General features: G+C 53.4%; 1 protein-coding gene across 1 annotated transcript; it reads right to left on the reverse strand.

Annotated features, from left to right (window-relative positions):
• Window positions 1–1083: 1083 nt before the first annotated feature.
• Window positions 1084–10267, reverse strand: LOC137341920 (coiled-coil-helix-coiled-coil-helix domain-containing protein 2-like). Its single transcript, XM_068005420.1, has 4 exons — window positions 10130–10267; window positions 5013–5238; window positions 1898–2057; window positions 1084–1243 (listed from the first exon to the last, which is right to left on the reverse strand). The coding sequence occupies exons 1-4, from the start codon at window positions 10156–10158 to the stop codon at window positions 1233–1235; spliced, it is 426 nt and encodes a 141-aa protein (XP_067861521.1). The 5' UTR covers window positions 10159–10267; the 3' UTR covers window positions 1084–1232.
• Window positions 10268–16587: the final 6320 nt, after the last annotated feature.

The raw sequence follows: 16587 nt of genomic DNA on the forward strand, positions 1-16587 counted from the left end.
GGCTATGTCCCCTAGTCCTAGACTCCCTAACAGGCTCGAGGGGCTGAATGGCCTCCTCATGTTCCGGTGTTATACAAACAGAGGGACTGGGGGGCGTGATACACGGGGAGAGAGAGAGCGTCCGCTGAGGGAAAGATATGCAGGGCTCGCTTTGAACTCCCAGGGGAGGGGCAACAGGCCGGGATTGGCTGTTTCTAACGGCCAGGCCTCATTAACTCGGCCCTGGTGACCCCAGGAGGACAGCCTGAAATGGCTGCCTGGCCAATCGAATCAAGGGGTTTGAAGAGCAGGCCGGGGAGTTTTCAAATGTGGACACTGTCTTGGTCCCTCTCTAGCAGGGAAAACCAGGCAAAATAATACAACAAACTCCAAATCAGAGGGAGCAGCTGAGTCAGTCAGTCAGCATCTGGAAGGGAGGGAACCCAAAACACACATTGTCAGCTCTCATTACAAGCCCTGACTGCCCTCCTGTACTTTCAGTATTTACATGGACTATACCAGAACTGAAAGATTATACTTATCAGGAAAGATTTAACAGGCTCTTTCTCTAGAAAAGTGGGAACTGAGGAGTGACCTGATAGAGGTCTTTGAGATTATGAAGGGGTTTGATAGGGTAGATGTAGAGAAGATGTTTCCACTTGTGGGGGAGACCAGAACCAGGGGCCATAAATATAAGGTAGTCACTAATAAATCCAATAGGGAATTCAGGAGGAACTTCTTTACCCAGAGAGTGATTAGAATGTGGAATTCATCACCACAAGGCATAATTGAAGAGACTAGAATAGATGCATTTAAGGGGAAGCTAGATAAACACGAGGGAGAAAGGAATAGAAGGATATGTTGATAGGGTGAAATGAAGTAGGGAGGGAGGAGGCTCGTGTGGAGCATAAACACCAACATGGACCAGTTGAGCCGAATGGCCTGTTTCTGTGCCGTACATTCGATGCAATTATCTAAAGTAGGCACAGACTAGGACATCAGAAACTGGGAAAATGTCACCATAACAACCACATGGCTACCAGAGGCCTTGCTGTGATTTATATTAATGCCCATCCACTTCCCAACTTACAAAGAGAGACAGAGTCCAATCACACAAGTAGATTTTATTCACATCTACTGACCACACGTTACTGAGGTCTCTGCTATCTCCTCACTAAAATCATTACAAGGATTTATCACAGCCCCATGTTTCCTTCTCACATCCTCGGGGCTCCCAACCGGCAGCTTCCACTTCAGGATACACCTGGCAAAAAGATATCACGAGTATTACAAGGAATGCTCTCTCCTCCCCTCTCCCCTCTCCCCCCCCCCCCCCACAACGAAGGGACGCCTGACAGTTTGAGCAGGAACAGGCTGTGTCACCAGCAGAGAGAATGGGGACTGAACAGGGTTAGGAAAAGAGTTAGGTAAACTAGAACTATGTGGGCAGACTTCAATAACACACGAGCAAGAGCAGAGAATGAGAAAGGGTCTCTCCCCCTCTCCCATTCCCCCCCCCCGCACCGTGCTCACCCCTCCCCTCTCTCCCGCGTTCGCCCTCGCCCCCTCCTGCGTTTGCCCCCCTCCCCCCCCAGTCCGCGCCCCCGTGTTCGCCCCCCAGTCCCCCCCCGTCCCCCATTCTCTATTTCTCTTCATGTTCTTTTCAGCAGGGCTACCTCAGTCCGGAGCTGTAACCCTGGCTGATTTCCCACTCCTTGACCCAGGGGCAGTGAGACTATCTGTGGAGCAGTGAGTTAGACTGACTAAAGCTCTGAAGCTGGGACGCCCTGGTCTGTTTGGGTTCAGTACCACAACGGGCAGTGCATTTACAGGCTGGGCCATGGGGGGGGGAAGGGGCTAATCGCAGCCATATATAAACTAATTAAAATCCGTGGTAGTTTTAAAAGTGCCCACTTACCATGTGAAGCGTTGCATTGTTTCAGCACCTCGTTGAAACCGTCACAGAGTGTCAGGTCGTGCTGGTTCTGGGCACACTCCAGGAACTGCCTCATTTCAAATTGGCAGGGCCGGTACTGCTGGGCCTGTGCCTGGGCAGGAGGAGCTGCCTTTGGGGGCTCCTAAAGGGAAAAGGGAAACTCTGCTGATTAAAGCAGATTGTCACAGAGGAAAGGATCACATCCCACTGGCCTGCACAGGGATTCAACACAGACACAGGCCGTTCGGCTCCACTAGTCCCTGTTGGTCCTTCTCCTCCCCACAATCCCATGCCCCCAGTTCCCATATCCCTTCATCCCCTTTTCCTTATCCCCCTCTCCAATCTAATCTTGAATGTGACGTAGTTTCTGCCTCAACCACTAACCCAGGATGTGAATCCCACAGCCTCACAACTCTGAAGAAGTTTCTCCTGCGCTCTGTTCTAAATCTCTTACATTTAATCGTGTGCCTATGGCCATTCGTTCTAGACCCCTCAACTACTGGAAGCACTCTGCTTATGTCTACCCTGTCCCATCCCTTCCTAACTTTAAACACTTCTATCCTATCATTTCATAATCTGCATTCAAATGCAGAAAAAAGTAATTTTTCAAGTCTTTCGTAGGGAATCTGCGCTGTAACCTCTCTAAAGCCTCAATATCCTTCCTATAGTGTGGAACCAAGCACAGCACTGGTGCTGCGGGAGTTGGTGGGCAGGAAGTCCAGCTATCTCCCTGTGGATGGGAGGGGAGGCATCGACTGCCTAGATACAGGGAGCAGGTGTGGTGCTGGGGGCGGGCGGTGCAGACGGGAAGTAAGGGTGGAAATTGCGGAGGTGCTGGCTATAATCTTCCAAACATCCATAGATACGGGGGTGGTGTCAGAGGACTGGAGAATTGCAAATGTTACACTCTTGTTCAATAAAGGGTGTAAGGATAAACCCAACAACTATAGGTCAGTCAGTTTAACCTCAGTGGTGGGGAAACTTTTGAAACGATAATCCGAGACAGAATTAACAGTCACTTGGACGAGTGTGGATTGAGTAGGGAAAGCCAGCACGGATTTCTTAAAGGCAAATTGTGTTTAACTAACCCAATATGAGTTTTTTGATGAGCTGACAGAGAGGGTAGATGACAGCAATGCAGTTGATGTGGTGTATATGGACTTTCAAAAGGCGTTTGATAAAGTGACGCATCATAGGATTGTCATCAAGATTGAGACCCATGGAATAAAGGGGGCAGTAGCAGCATGGATAGAGAATTGGCTAAGGGTCAGGAAGCAGAGTGTAGTGGTGAATTATTTTTTGTACCTATCCACTAGTTTTTGGTGATTTCTGTACTTGGAATCCCAAATCTCTCTGCTCTTCCACAGTTCCTAGCTTCTGATCATTTAGAAAATACTCTGATCTATCTTTCTTAGGTCCAAAGTGGATGACCGCACACTTTAGTCCTTGGAAAATAAGAGTCTAAATGAGCTAGAGGAGCAGAGGGATCTGGGGGTACAGATACATAAATCACTAAAAGTAGTGACGCAGGTTAATAAGACCATAAAAAAACAAAACCAAACCAAACACTGGGGTTCATTTCTGGAGAGATAGAGTTGAAAAAGAGAAGTTATGTTAAACTTGTACAGAACCTAGGTCAGATCGCACTTGAAGTACTGCAGACAGTTCTGGTCTCCACACTATAAAAAGGATATAGAGGCACTGGAGAAGGTGCAAAAAAGATTTACTAGGATTTGAGAGGTTATATCTAGCAGGAAAAATTGAATAGGTTGGGGTTCTTTTCTCCAGAAAAGACTGGGGGGTGATCTAATAGAGGTCTTTAAGATAATGAAAAGGTTTGATAGGGTAGACGTAGAGAAGATGTTTCCACTTGTGGGGGAGACCAGAAATAGGGGCCATAAATATAAGATAGTCACTAATAAATCCAATAGGGAATTCAGGAGAAACTTCTTTACCCAGAGAGTGGTGAGAATGTGGAACTCGCTCCCACAAGGAGTCGTTGGGGTGAAGGAGCATAGATACATTTAAGGGGAAGCTGGATTAAGTGCATGAGGGAGAAAGGAACAGAAGGATATGTTGATAGGGTTTGATGAAGAAGGGAGGGAGGAGGCTCATGTGGAGCATAAATGCCGGCATGGACCTGTTGGGCTGAATGGCCTGTTTCTGTGCTTTACATTCGATGTAATTCCCCACATTGCACTTCACCTGCCAACAGTTTTGCCCTCTCACTTAATCTATGAATATCTTGTTGCCACTTTCTTACTGTACCACCTAACTTGGCGTTGCCAACAAACTTGGATATACAGCTCTCTATTCCTTCATCCAAGTCATTGATAAATATAGTGAAAAGCTGCGGCCCCAGTACAGATCACTGGGGGACACCACTAGTCACATCCTCCCAATTGGAGTGCATACCCATTATCCCTACTCTCTGCCTCCCACCTCCCAACCAATTCCCTACCCACGTCAATAGGTTGCCTCCAATTCCATGCACTTTCATTTTTGTTAACAGTCTGTTCTGTGGAACCTTATTGAATGACTTCTGGAAGTCGATATAAACAACATCCATCCTTATCTACCACATTAGTTACATCTTCAAAAAATTCAACGAGGTTCGTTAGACAGGGCTTACCCTTTACAAATCCATGCTGGCTCTCTCTGATCAGTCCATAATTATCTGAACGCTCAGTCACTCTGTCCCTAATAACACATTCTAGAAACTTCCCCACAACAGACGTTAGACCAATAGGCCTATAATTTCCTAGTTTCTCTCTCCTCCCCTTCTTAAATAATGGAGTGACGTTGGCAATTTTCCAATCATTGGAGATCATGACGAACACACCTACAATTTCCTCACCTCCTTCTTTTAATATTCTGGGGATTTGTCAATCTTCAGTCTCATTATTTTCTCCATCACCATTATTATTAAATCTAGTAAGTTCCCCCCCTCTATATCTGGTATTTTATCCTCATCCTCTAATATGAAGACCGACACAAAGCAATTATTTAGCAAGTATGTCAGTTACAATATTGTGAAAGACACTGGACCTTTCTCTCTCTCTCTCTCTCTCTCTCTCTCTGTAACTCGCACCCTTACCTGGTAGGTGACCTCGGCTGTACTTGTCTCCGAGCTGCTGCCTCCACTGAAGGCCCCGGTCAGTGCGCTCCCCATCACGTGACCCACTGCCGAGCCTACTGCCACCCCTGCCGCCGTGGTGGCCATCTGTGCCATCAGACCGGGCTGCTGGGGCTGAAGGGGAGCGGGAGCCACTGTCGCTGGAGGAGGGCGAGCGGGGAGAGGGGCGCGGGGTGGAGCAGGGCGGCTGTAACACAAACACATCAATCGGTTACTGAGCATCGAGTTTACTGAGCCTGCATAGTCATGTGTGGTAAACAGATAGAAAACAGAAAAACATAATCGGGGGGGCAGGGGCAGGGGGGCAGGAGGGGCAGGGGCGGGGGGGCCGAAGGGGTCGTGATAGAGGGGCCAGGGGGAGAGGGTGATGGAGGGAAGAGAGGGACACAATCAGATGCACAAGAGGCCAGATTTGGAGGAGTGCAGAGATCTCAGAGGGTTGTAGGGCTGGAGGAGGTTACAGAGATAGGGAGGGATTTGAAAACAAGGATGAGAATTTTAAAATTCCGGTGTTCCCGGACCGGGAACCTATGTAGGTCAGTGAGCACAGGGGTGATAGGAGAACGGGACTTGGTGCGAGTCAGGATACGGGCAGCAGAGTTTTGGATGAGTTCAAGTTCACGCATTGGAATAGTCCAGTCTAGAGGTAACAAAGGCACGGATGAGGGTTTCAGCAGCAGATGAACTGAGGCGGGGCAGAGATGGACGATGTTACAGAGGTGGAAGTAGACGGTCTTGGTGATGGAGAGGATATGGGGTCAGAAGCTCATCTCAGGGTCCAATAGGATGCCAAGGACATGAACGGTCTGGTTCAGCCTCAGACAGTGGCTGGGGGAGCGATGGAGTCGGTGGCTGGGGAATGGAGTTTGTGGCGGGACCGAAGACAGTGGCTTTGGTCTTCCCAATATTTAATTGGAGGTAATTTTTGCTCATCGGACAAGCGGTGTGACAAATCAGAGTGGAGGGGTGGAGAGAGGTGGTGGTGAGGTCGAGCTGGGTGACGTCAGTGTACATAGTGGAATGTGACTGTGTTTTCGGATGATGTCGCTAAGGGGCAGCATGTAAATGAGAAATAGGAGGGGATCAAGGATAGATCTTTGGGGGACTCCAAAGGTAATGCTGCGGGAGTGGGAAGAGAAGCCATTGCAGGAGATTCTCTGGCTACGACTGGATAGATAGGAATAGAACCAGGCGAGGGCAGTCCCACCCAGCTGGAGGAGGATGGTGTGGTCAACCGTGTCAAAGGCTGCAGACAGGTGGAGAAGGATGAGGAGGGAGAGTTTACCACAGTCACATAGGGTGTCATTTGTGACTTTGATAAGGGCCAATTCCGTGCTGTGGCAGGGGCAGAAACCTGATTGGAGGGATTCAAACATGAAGTTGCGGGAAAGATGGGCACGGATTTGGGAGGCGACAACATGTTCAAGGACTTTGGAGATGGGGTGGTAGTTTGCAAGGGTGTTTTTTTTTGAGGAGGGGAGTGATGATGGCAGATTTGAAGGGGAGGGGGACAGTACCTGAGGAGAGGGAACTGTTAACAATATCAGCTAACATGGGGGGGCCAGGAAGGGAAGTTGAGTGGTCAGTAGCTTTTTAAGAATAGGGTAAAGGGAGCAGGAGGTGGGTCTCAGTCCACATGTGGATGCTGCCATCGTGTTTTCAGATGATGTCACCAAAGGGGCAACAAATGAATGAGGAAGTGAAGAGGCCGAGGATATTAGGCACTGGGCTACTTTTAGTATTGTTGAGAGATGGAGCAAAGTGTCATATCAGACGAGGTTGAGGTTAGGGATTGTGGAAGCAAGTGACAGCTTTGAATTACTTCCTGTAACTTTTTTAAGTCTTTGCTTTTAACAAATCTGATTGGCAGTTTAGAGCCTAAGTCACATGATATTATAGAGCTTATTCTTCCACCATCTGAAGACTGGAAGACACAAGTGGGGCTCATGTCATCACAGAGAGCCACTTACAGTAACAGGCTACGCAGCTAGACAGCGGGTGCATAAAGTTACGCTCCGGTTCGTTGGGCACTGGGGATCACTTACAAGATTGGATTTTTAGCACTAAGATGAGAGAAATATCTGGGTAAAACCTCAAAATGTAACATGGTCTTTGAAAGTGTGTTGCTGCCTTCATTAATATTAGTGAATCAGTGGCTTCAGTGGAAATAAAAATGGGGAGAGACATAAAATGGGCTGCGGCTCGCTCTCAAGACCTGCCCCAGTGCAACTAGAGTAGGAAACCAAATTTCACACTTATTGACTGGTGTTAGTGGGGGGTGGGAAGTGGAAAGGAGGGGGCCGGAGTCCAGGTTACATTGAGTCTACAGCACAGAAAAAGGCCATTCGGCCCAACTGTTTAAGCTCCATTTGAGTCTCCTCCCTCCCTACTTCATCTAACCCTATCAGCATATCCTTCTATTCCTTTCTCCCTCGTGTTTATCTAGCTTCCCCTTAAATGCATCGATACTAGTCTCAACTCCTTGTGGGAGCGAGTTCCACATTCTCACCACTCTCTGGGTAAAGAAGTTTCTCCTAAATTCCCTATTGGATTTATTAGTGACTATCTTATATTTATGGCCCCTGGTTCTGGTCTCTCCCGCAAGTGGAAACATCTTCTCTACATCTACCCTATCAAACCCTTAAACACCTCTATCAGGTTACCCCTCAACCTTCTCTTTTCTATAGGAAAGAGCCCCAGCCTGTTCAATCTTTTCTGAAAGGTATAACCTTTCAGTTCCAGTATCATCCTAGTAAATGTTTTTTGCACCCTGTCCAGTGCCTCTATATCCTTTTCATAATGTGGAGACCAGAATTGTTCACAGTACTCCAGTAGTTCCATACAAGTTTAACATAACTTCCCTGCTTTTCAATTCTATCCCTCTAGAAATGAACCCCAATGGTTTGCCTTTTTTATAGCCTTATTAACCTGTGTTACTACTTTCAGGGGTGACCTCAGAGGTCTTTAAGATTATGACAGTGATTTGTGTATCTGTACCCCCAGAGCCCTCTGCTCCTCTACCCTATTTAGACTCTCATTTTCCAAGCAGTATGTGGCCTCCTTATTCTTCCTACCAAAATGTACCACCTCACACTTATCTATATTGAAATTCATTTGCCAATTACATGCCCATTCTGCAAGTTTATTAATGTCTTCCTGTATTATGTCGCAGTCCTCCTCACTATTAACTACACCCCCCAACTTGGAGTCATCTGCAAATTTTGAAATTGTACTTCTGATTCCCAAGTCCAAACTATTTATGCAAATGGAGAACAACAGTGGTCCCAGCACCGATCCGCATGGATCACTGCGTCCCACCTGATTAACTACCTTTAACCCCTACTCTCTGTTTTGTAGCCAGTTCACTACCCATACTGCGACCTGTCCCCTGACTGCATGTACTCTGACCTCAGTCATCAGTCTACTATTGAAGGTCTTTTGAAAATCCAAATATATTACATCCAATGCATTACCCTTATCCACCCTTTCTGTTAGGTTGGTTGAGCGCGACCTTCCCTTCTGAAATCCATGCTGACTATTCTTTATTGTATTTTCATCCTCTAGATGTTTTTCAATTACATCTTTGAGTAAAGATTCCATTATCTTTCCTACCATCGATGTTAAACTAACTTGTCTTTTGTTTCCTGGACTGGTTCCATCTCCCTTTTTAAATATAGGAATCACATTAGCTCTCCACCAGTCCTCTGGCACTATTCCCTTTTCTAATGAATTTTTATAAATATATAATAGTGCCTCTGCTATCTGTTCCCCTAACTTCTTTTAATCTGTGTGGATGCAATCCATCCGGACCGGGGGTTTTATCCTCTCTATGTTTGATTAGTTTATCAATTATCTCCCCCCTTTCTATCTTAAATGTCTTTATATCTTTTTTGATCTCTTCTTCTAATGTCCTGCCCACCATGTTAGTCTCCGTGGTAAATACTGAGGCAAAGTAATTATTCAATATTTCTGCCATTTCACTGTCATGTATCCCGGAGAGGCCCGGGCCCGGGGGAGAGGCCCAGGGTCGGGGTGTCGGGGAGAGGCCCGGGCCCGGGGGAGAGGCCCAGGGTCGGGATGTCGGGGAGAGGCCCGGGCCCGGGGGAGAGGCCCAGGGTCGGGGTGTCGGGGAGAGGCCCGGGCCCGGGGGAGAGGCCCAGGGTCGGGATGTCGGGGAGAGGCCCGGGCCCGGGGGAGAGGCCCAGGGTCGGGATGTCGGGGAGAGGCCCGGGCCCGGGGGAGAGGCCCAGGGTCGGGATGTCGGGGAGAGGCCCGGGCCCGGGGGAGAGGCCCAGGGTCGGGATGTCGGGGAGGGCCCGGGCCCGGGGGAGAGGCCCAGGGTCGGGATGTCGGGGAGAGGCCCGGGCCCGGGGGAGAGGCCCAGGGTCGGGATGTCGGGGAGAGGCCCGGGCCCGGGGGAGAGGCCCAGGGTCGGGATGTCGGGGAGGGCCCGGGCCCGGGGGAGAGGCCCAGGGTCGGGATGTCGGGGAGGGCCCGGGCCCGGGGGAGAGGCCCAGGGTCGGGATGTCGGGGAGGGCCCGGGCCCGGGGGAGAGGCCCAGGGTCGGGATGTCGGGGAGGGCCCGGGCCCGGGGGAGAGGCCCAGGGTCGGGATGTCGGGGAGAGGCCCGGGCCCGGGGCAGTGACCCAGGGTCGGGATGTCGGGGAGGGCCCGGGCCCGGGGCAGTGACCCAGGGTCGGGATGTCGGGGAGGGCCCGGGCCCGGGGGAGAGGCCCAGGGTCGGGGTGTCGGGGAGGGCCCGGGCCCGGGGGAGAGGCCCAGGGTCGGGATGTCGGGGAGGGCCCGGGCCCGGGGCCTCGGCCTGTTCTCCAGCTCCTGTCTCTGGGACCGATCGCGCTGTAAGGCCCTCTGACACCCGCTAAATTAGGAGCTGTGCTGGTCCGGCGGCCGGTGGATAAACCCATGGGCCGGGGGCCGGGCCTCAATCCGCGGCCTGAGCCGGACTGCGACCGTTGACCTCGGCTTGTCCTTCAGGTACACTGGAGCGCCGGGGCCGGGGCCTCACGCCCATCCTCCCGCGGGGCCGGGGCCGCACTCCCTCCGGGCCCGATCCTTACCTGGCTCGGCTACGGCTTCCTCGGGGCATCCTGGGCCTGGGTCTAGAGTCCGATCCGATCCGTGAGTCGCTGCCTGAGGCCGGGGGAGAGTGAGCCGGAGCCTGAAGGACACGTGCTCACAGCGCGTGCGCGGCATCGCCCCGCCCCTTCCCACAGCCCCGCCCACAAATTCGCCTTGAACCAAACCCGCCCCTCCCCCCAAACCACAACCCCTCCCCCTGCCCCTCCCCCTCCCCCCAAACCATACCCCTCCCCACCGACCCCCCCAAACCACACCCCTCCCCCCTCCCCCTCCCCCCAAACCATACCCCTCCCCACCGACCCCCCCAAACCATACTCCTCCCCACCGACCCCCCCAAACCATACTCCTCCCCACCGACCCCCCCAAACCATACTCCTCCCCACCGACCCCCCCAAACCATACCCCTCCCCACCGACCCCCCCAAACCATACTCCTCCCCACCGACCCCCCCAAACCATACCCCTCCCCACCGACCCCCCCAAACCATACCCCTCCCCACCGACCCCCCCAAACAATACCCCTCCCCACCGACCCCCCAAACCATACCCCTCCCCACCGACCCCCCCAAACCACACTCCTCCCCCTCCCCCCAAACCACACTCCTCCCCCCGCCCCTCCCCCCAAACCATACCCCTCCCCCGCCCCCCCAAACCACACTCCTCCCCCTCCCCCCAAACAATACTCCTCCCCACCGACCCCCCCAAACCACACTCCTCCCCCGCCCCCCCAAACCATACCCCTCCCCCGCCCCCCCAAACAATACCCCTCCCCACCGACCCCCCCCAAACCATACCCCTCCCCCGCCCCCCAAACCATACCCCTCCCCCGCCCCCCCAAACAATAGCCCTCCCCACCGACCCCCCCAAACCATACCCCTCCCCCGCCCCCCAAACCATACCCCTCCCCCGCCCCCCCAAACAATACCCCTCCCCACCGACCCCCCCCAAACCATACCCCTCCCCCGCCCCCCAAACCATACTCCTCCCCACCGACCCCCCCAAACCATACCCCTCCCCCGCCCCCCAAACCATACCCCTCCCCCGCCCCCCCAAACAATAGCCCTCCCCACCGACCCCCCCAAACCATACCCCTCCCCCGCCCCCCAAACCATACTCCTCCCCACCGACCCCCCCAAACCATACCCCTCCCCCGCCCCCCAAACCATACCCCTCCCCCGCCCCCCCAAACAATAGCCCTCCCCACCGACCCCCCCAAACCATACCCCTCCCCCGCCCCCCAAACCATACCCCTCCCCCGCCCCCCCAAACAATAGCCCTCCCCACCGACCCCCCCAAACCATACCCCTCCCCCGCCCCCCAAACCATACCCCTCCCCCGCCCCCCCAAACAATACCCCTCCCCACCGACCCCCCCAAACCATACCCCTCCCCGCCCCCCCAAACCATACTCCTCCCCACCGACCCCCCCAAACCATACTCCTCCCCACCGACCCCCCCAAACCATACCCCTCCCCACCGACCCCCCCAAACCATACTCCTCCCCGCCCCCCCAAACCATACTCCTCCCCACCGACCCCCCCAAACCATACTCCTCCCCACCGACCCCCCCAAACCATACTCCTCCCCACCGACTCCCCCAAACCATACCCCTCCCCGCCCCCCCAAACCATACTCCTCCCCACCGACCCCCCCAAACCATACTCCTCCCCACCGACCCCCCCAAACCATACTCCTCCCCACCGACCCCCCCAAACCATACTCCTCCCCACCGACCCCCCCAAACCATACCCCTCCCCACCGACCCCCCCAAACCATACTCCTCCCCACCGACCCCCCCAAACAATACCCCTCCCCACCGACCCCCCCAAACCATACTCCTCCCCACCGACCCCCCCAAACCATACCCCTCCCCCCGCCCCCCAAACAATACCCCTCCCCACCGACCCCCCCAAACCATACCCTTCCCCCCGCCCCCCAAACCATACCCCTCCCCCCTTCCCCCAAACCATACCCCTCCCCGCCCCCCCAAACCATACCCCTCCCCCCAAACCATACCCCTCCCCGCTCCCCCAAACCATACCCCTCCCCCCAAACCATACCCCTCCCCCCGCCCCCCAAACCATACCCCTCCCCACCGATCCCCCCAAACCACACCCCTCCCCACCGACCCCCCCAAACCATACTCCTCCCCACCGACCCCCCCAAACCATACCCCTCCCCCCGTCCCCCAAAACCATACCCCTCCCCACCGACCCCCCCAAACCATACCCCTCCCCCCACCCCCCCAAACCATACCCCTCCCCCCACCCCCCAAACAATACCCCTCTCCACCGACCCCCCCAAACCATACCCCTCCCCCCGCCCCCCCAAACAATACCCCTCCCCACCGACCCCCCCAAACCATACCCCTCCCCACCGACCGACCCAAACCATACCCCTCCCCCCGCCCCCCAAACCATACCCCTCCCCCGCCTCCCCAAACCATACCCCTCCCCCGCCCCCCCAATCCATACCCCTCCCCCGCCCCCCCAAACCATACCCCTCCCCCCGCCCCCCCAAACCATACCCCTCCCCCCGCCCCCCCAAACCAAACCCCTCCCCCTGCCCCCAAACCATACCCCTCCCCCCGCCCCCAAACCATACCCCTCCCCCCGCCCCCCAAACCATACCCCTCCCCCGCCCCCCCAAACCATACCCCTCCCCCTGCCCCCCAAACCATACCCCTCCCCACTGATCCCCCCAAACAATACCCCTCCCCCACCGCCCCCAAACCGTGCCCCTCCCCCCTTGCCCCCCAAACCATACCCCTCCCCACCGACCCCCCAAACCGTGCGCCACCCCCACTGTCTGCACAGTGCCACCACCACTGTCTGTTATTATCCTCCACATTGTTTACCACATTTCCAAATTTCATATCATCTGCAAACTTTGAAATTATACCCTCTATACCCAAGTCCAGGTCATTAATATAGATCAAAAAGAGCAGTGGTCCTAATACTGACCCCTGGGGAACACCACTGTTTACTTCCCTCCAGTCTGAAAAACAACCGTTCACCACTACTCTCTGCTTTCTGTCCCGTAGCCAATTTTGTATCCACTCTGCCACTGTCCCTTTAATCTCATGGGCTTTAATTTTACTAACAAGTCTATTATGTGGTACTTTATCAAATAACTTTTGAAAGTCCATATACACAACATCAACCACACTACCCTCATCAACCCTCTCCGTTACTGCATCAAGGAACTCAATCACGTTAGTGAAACATGATTTTCCTTTAACAAATCTGTGCTGACTTTCATTTATTAGCCCAGATTTTTCCAACTGCCAAGTATGATCACGTTAGACTCTGAGACGACGCATGTGACGCAGGCCACGCTTCTTGACAACATTAGCCTGCTCATATCTTTAAATCTGTTTGATCCTCGACAACAAATTGCATTTCAAGCACTAGGAGCCTGAGACGCAGGCTAGTACCAGAGTGTGAAAACACAGTGTCTGACCCACTGTCCCAGAGTGTGAAAACACAGTGTCTGACCCACTGTCCCAGAGTGTGAAAACACAGTGTCTGACCCACTGTCCCAGAGTGTGAAAACACAGTGTCTGACCCACTGTCCCAGAGTGTGAAAACACAGTGTCTGACCCACTGTACCAGAGTGTGGAAACACAGTGTCTGACCCACTGCCCCAGAGTGTGAAAACACAGTGTCTGACCCACTGTACCAGAGTGTGAAAACACAGTGTCTGACCCACTGTACCAGAGTGTGAAAACACAGTGTCTGACCCACTGTACCAGAGTGTGAAAACACAGTGTCTGACCCACTGTCCCAGAGTGTGAAAACACAGTGTCTGACCCACTGTCCCAGAGTGTGAAAACACAGTGTCTGACCCACTGTCCCAGAGTGTGAAAACACAGTGTCTGACCCACTGTCCCAGAGTGTGAAAACACAGTGTCTGACCCACTGTCCCAGAGTGTGAAAACACAGTGTCTGACCCACTGTCCCCAGAGTGTGAAAACACAGTGTCTGACCCACTGTCCCAGAGTGTGAAAACACAGTGTCTGACCCACTGTCCCAGAGTGTGAAAACACAGTGTCTGACCCACTGTCCCAGAATGTGAAAGGACAGTGTCTGACCCACTGTCCCAGAGTGTGAAAACACAGTGTCTGACCCACTGTCCCAGAGTGTGAAAACACAGTGTCTGACCCACTGTCCCAGAATGTGAAAGGACAGTGTCTGACCCACTGTCCCAGAGTGTGAAAACACAGTGTCTGACCCACTGTCCCAGAGTGTGAAAACACAGTGTCTGACCCACTGTCCCAGAGTGTGAAAACACAGTGTCTGACCCACTGTCCCAGAATGTGAAAGGACAGTGTCTGACCCACTGTCCCAGAGTGTGAAAACACAGTGTCTGACCCACTGCCCCAGACTGTGAGAGGACAGTGTCTGACCCTCTGTCCCAGAGTGTGAAAACACAGTGTCTGACCCACTGTCACAGAGTGTGAAAGGACAGTGTCTGACCCACTGTCCCAGAATGTGAAAGGACAGTGTCTGACCCTCTGTCCCAGAGTGTGAAAACACAGTGTCTGACCCACTGTCACAGAGTGTGAAAGGACAGTGTCTGACCCACTGTCCCAGAGTGTGAAAACACAGTGTCTGACCCACTGTCCCAGAGTGTGAGAGGACAGTGTCTGACCCACTGTCCCAGAGTGTGAAAACACAGTGTCTGACCCACTGTACCAGAGTGTGAAAACACAGTGTCTGACCCACTGTACCAGACTGTGAAAACACAGTGTCTGACCCACTGTCCCAGAGTGTGAAAACACAGTGTCTGACCCACTGTCCCAGAGTGTGAAAACACAGTGTCTGACCCACTGTCCCAGAGTGTGAAAACACAGTGTCTGACCCACTGTCCCAGAGTGTGAAAACACAGTGTCTGACCCACTGTCCCAGAGTGTGAAAACACAGTGTCTGACCCACTGTCCCAGAGTGTGAAAACACAGTGTCTGACCCACTGTCCCAGAGTATGAAAACACAGTGTCTGACCCACTGTCCCAGAGTGTGAGAGAACAGTGTCTGACCCACTGTGCCAGAGTGTGAGAGGGCAGTGTGTGACCCACTGTGCCAGAGTGTGAGAGGTCAGTGTCTGACCCACTGTCCCAGAGTGTGAAAACACAGTGTCTGACCCACTGCCCCAGAGTGTGAAAACGCAGTGTCTGACCCACTGTCCCAGAGTGTGAAAACACAGTGTCTGACTCACTGTCCCAGAGTGTGAAAACACAGTGTCTGACCCACTGTCCCAGAGTGTGAAAGGACAGTGTCTGACCCACTGTCCCAGAGTGTGAAAACACGGTGTCTGACCCACTGTCCCAGAGTGTGAAAGGACAGTGTCTGACCCACTGTCCCAGAGTATAAAAACACAGTGTCTGACCCACTGTCCCGGAATGTGAAAGGTCAGTGTCTGACCCACTGTCCCAGAGTGTGAAAACACAGTGTCTGACCCACTGTCCCAGAGTGTGAAAGGACAGTGTCTGACCCTCTGTCCCAGAGTGTGAAAGGACAGTGTCTGACCCACTGTTCCAGAGTGTGAAAACACAGTGTCTGACCCACTGTCCCAGAGTGTGAAAACACAGTGTCTGACCCACTGTCCCAGAGTGTGAGATGTCAGTGTCTGACCCACTGTCCCAGAGTGTGAGAGGACAGTGTTTGACCCACTGTGCGAGAGTGTGAGAGGGCAGTATCTGACCCACTGTGCCAGAGTGTGAGAGGACAATGTCTGACCCACTGTCCCAGAGTGTGAAAGGACAGTGTCTGACCCACTGCCCCAGAGTGTGAGGGGACAGTGTCTGACCCACTGTCCCAGAGTGTGAAAACACAGTGTCTGACCCACTGTCCCAGAGTGTGAAAACACAGTGTCTAACCCACTGTCCCAGAGTGTGAAAACACAGTGTCTGACCCACTGTCCCAGAGTGTGAAAACACAGTGTCTGACCCACTGTCCCAGAGTGTGAAAACACAGTGTCTGACCCACTGTCCCAGAGTGTGAAAACACAGTGTCGGACCCACTGTCCCAGACTGTGAAAACACAGTGTCGGACCCACTGTCCCAGACTGTGAAAACACAGTGTCTGACCCACTGTCCCAGAGTGTGAAAACACAGTGCCTGACCCACTGTCCCAGAGTGTGAAAACACAGTGTCTGACCCACTGTCCCAGAGTGTGAAAACACAGTGTCGGACCCACTGTCCCAGACTGTGAAAACACAGTGTCGGACCCACTGTCCCAGACTGTGAAAACACAGTGTCTGACCCACTGTCCCAGAGTGTGAAAACACAGTGTCTGACCCACTGTCCCAGAGTGTGAGAGGACAGTGTCTGACCCACTGTCCCAGAGTGTGAAAGGACAGTGTCTGACCCACTGTCCCAGAGTGTGAAAACACAGTGTCTGACCCACTGTCCCAGAGTGTGAAAACAGTGTCTGACCC

The sequence above is a fragment of the Heptranchias perlo genome, chromosome 25 (assembly GCF_035084215.1).
Source record: "Heptranchias perlo isolate sHepPer1 chromosome 25, sHepPer1.hap1, whole genome shotgun sequence".
NCBI classification, from domain to species: Eukaryota; Metazoa; Chordata; class Chondrichthyes; order Hexanchiformes; family Hexanchidae; genus Heptranchias; species Heptranchias perlo.

Coding starts and splice junctions, on each gene's coding strand:
- LOC137341920 (XM_068005420.1), bottom strand. CDS start 10,158: ATGCCCCGAGGAAGCCGTAGCCGAGCCAG. Junction 5,239..10,129: donor GGAAGCCGTAGCCGAGCCAG/GTAAGGATCGGG, acceptor TTTGTGTTACAG/CCGCCCTGCTCCACCCCGCG. Junction 2,058..5,012: donor CAGCCGAGGTCACCTACCAG/GTAAGGGTGCGA, acceptor TTTTCCCTTTAG/GAGCCCCCAAAGGCAGCTCC.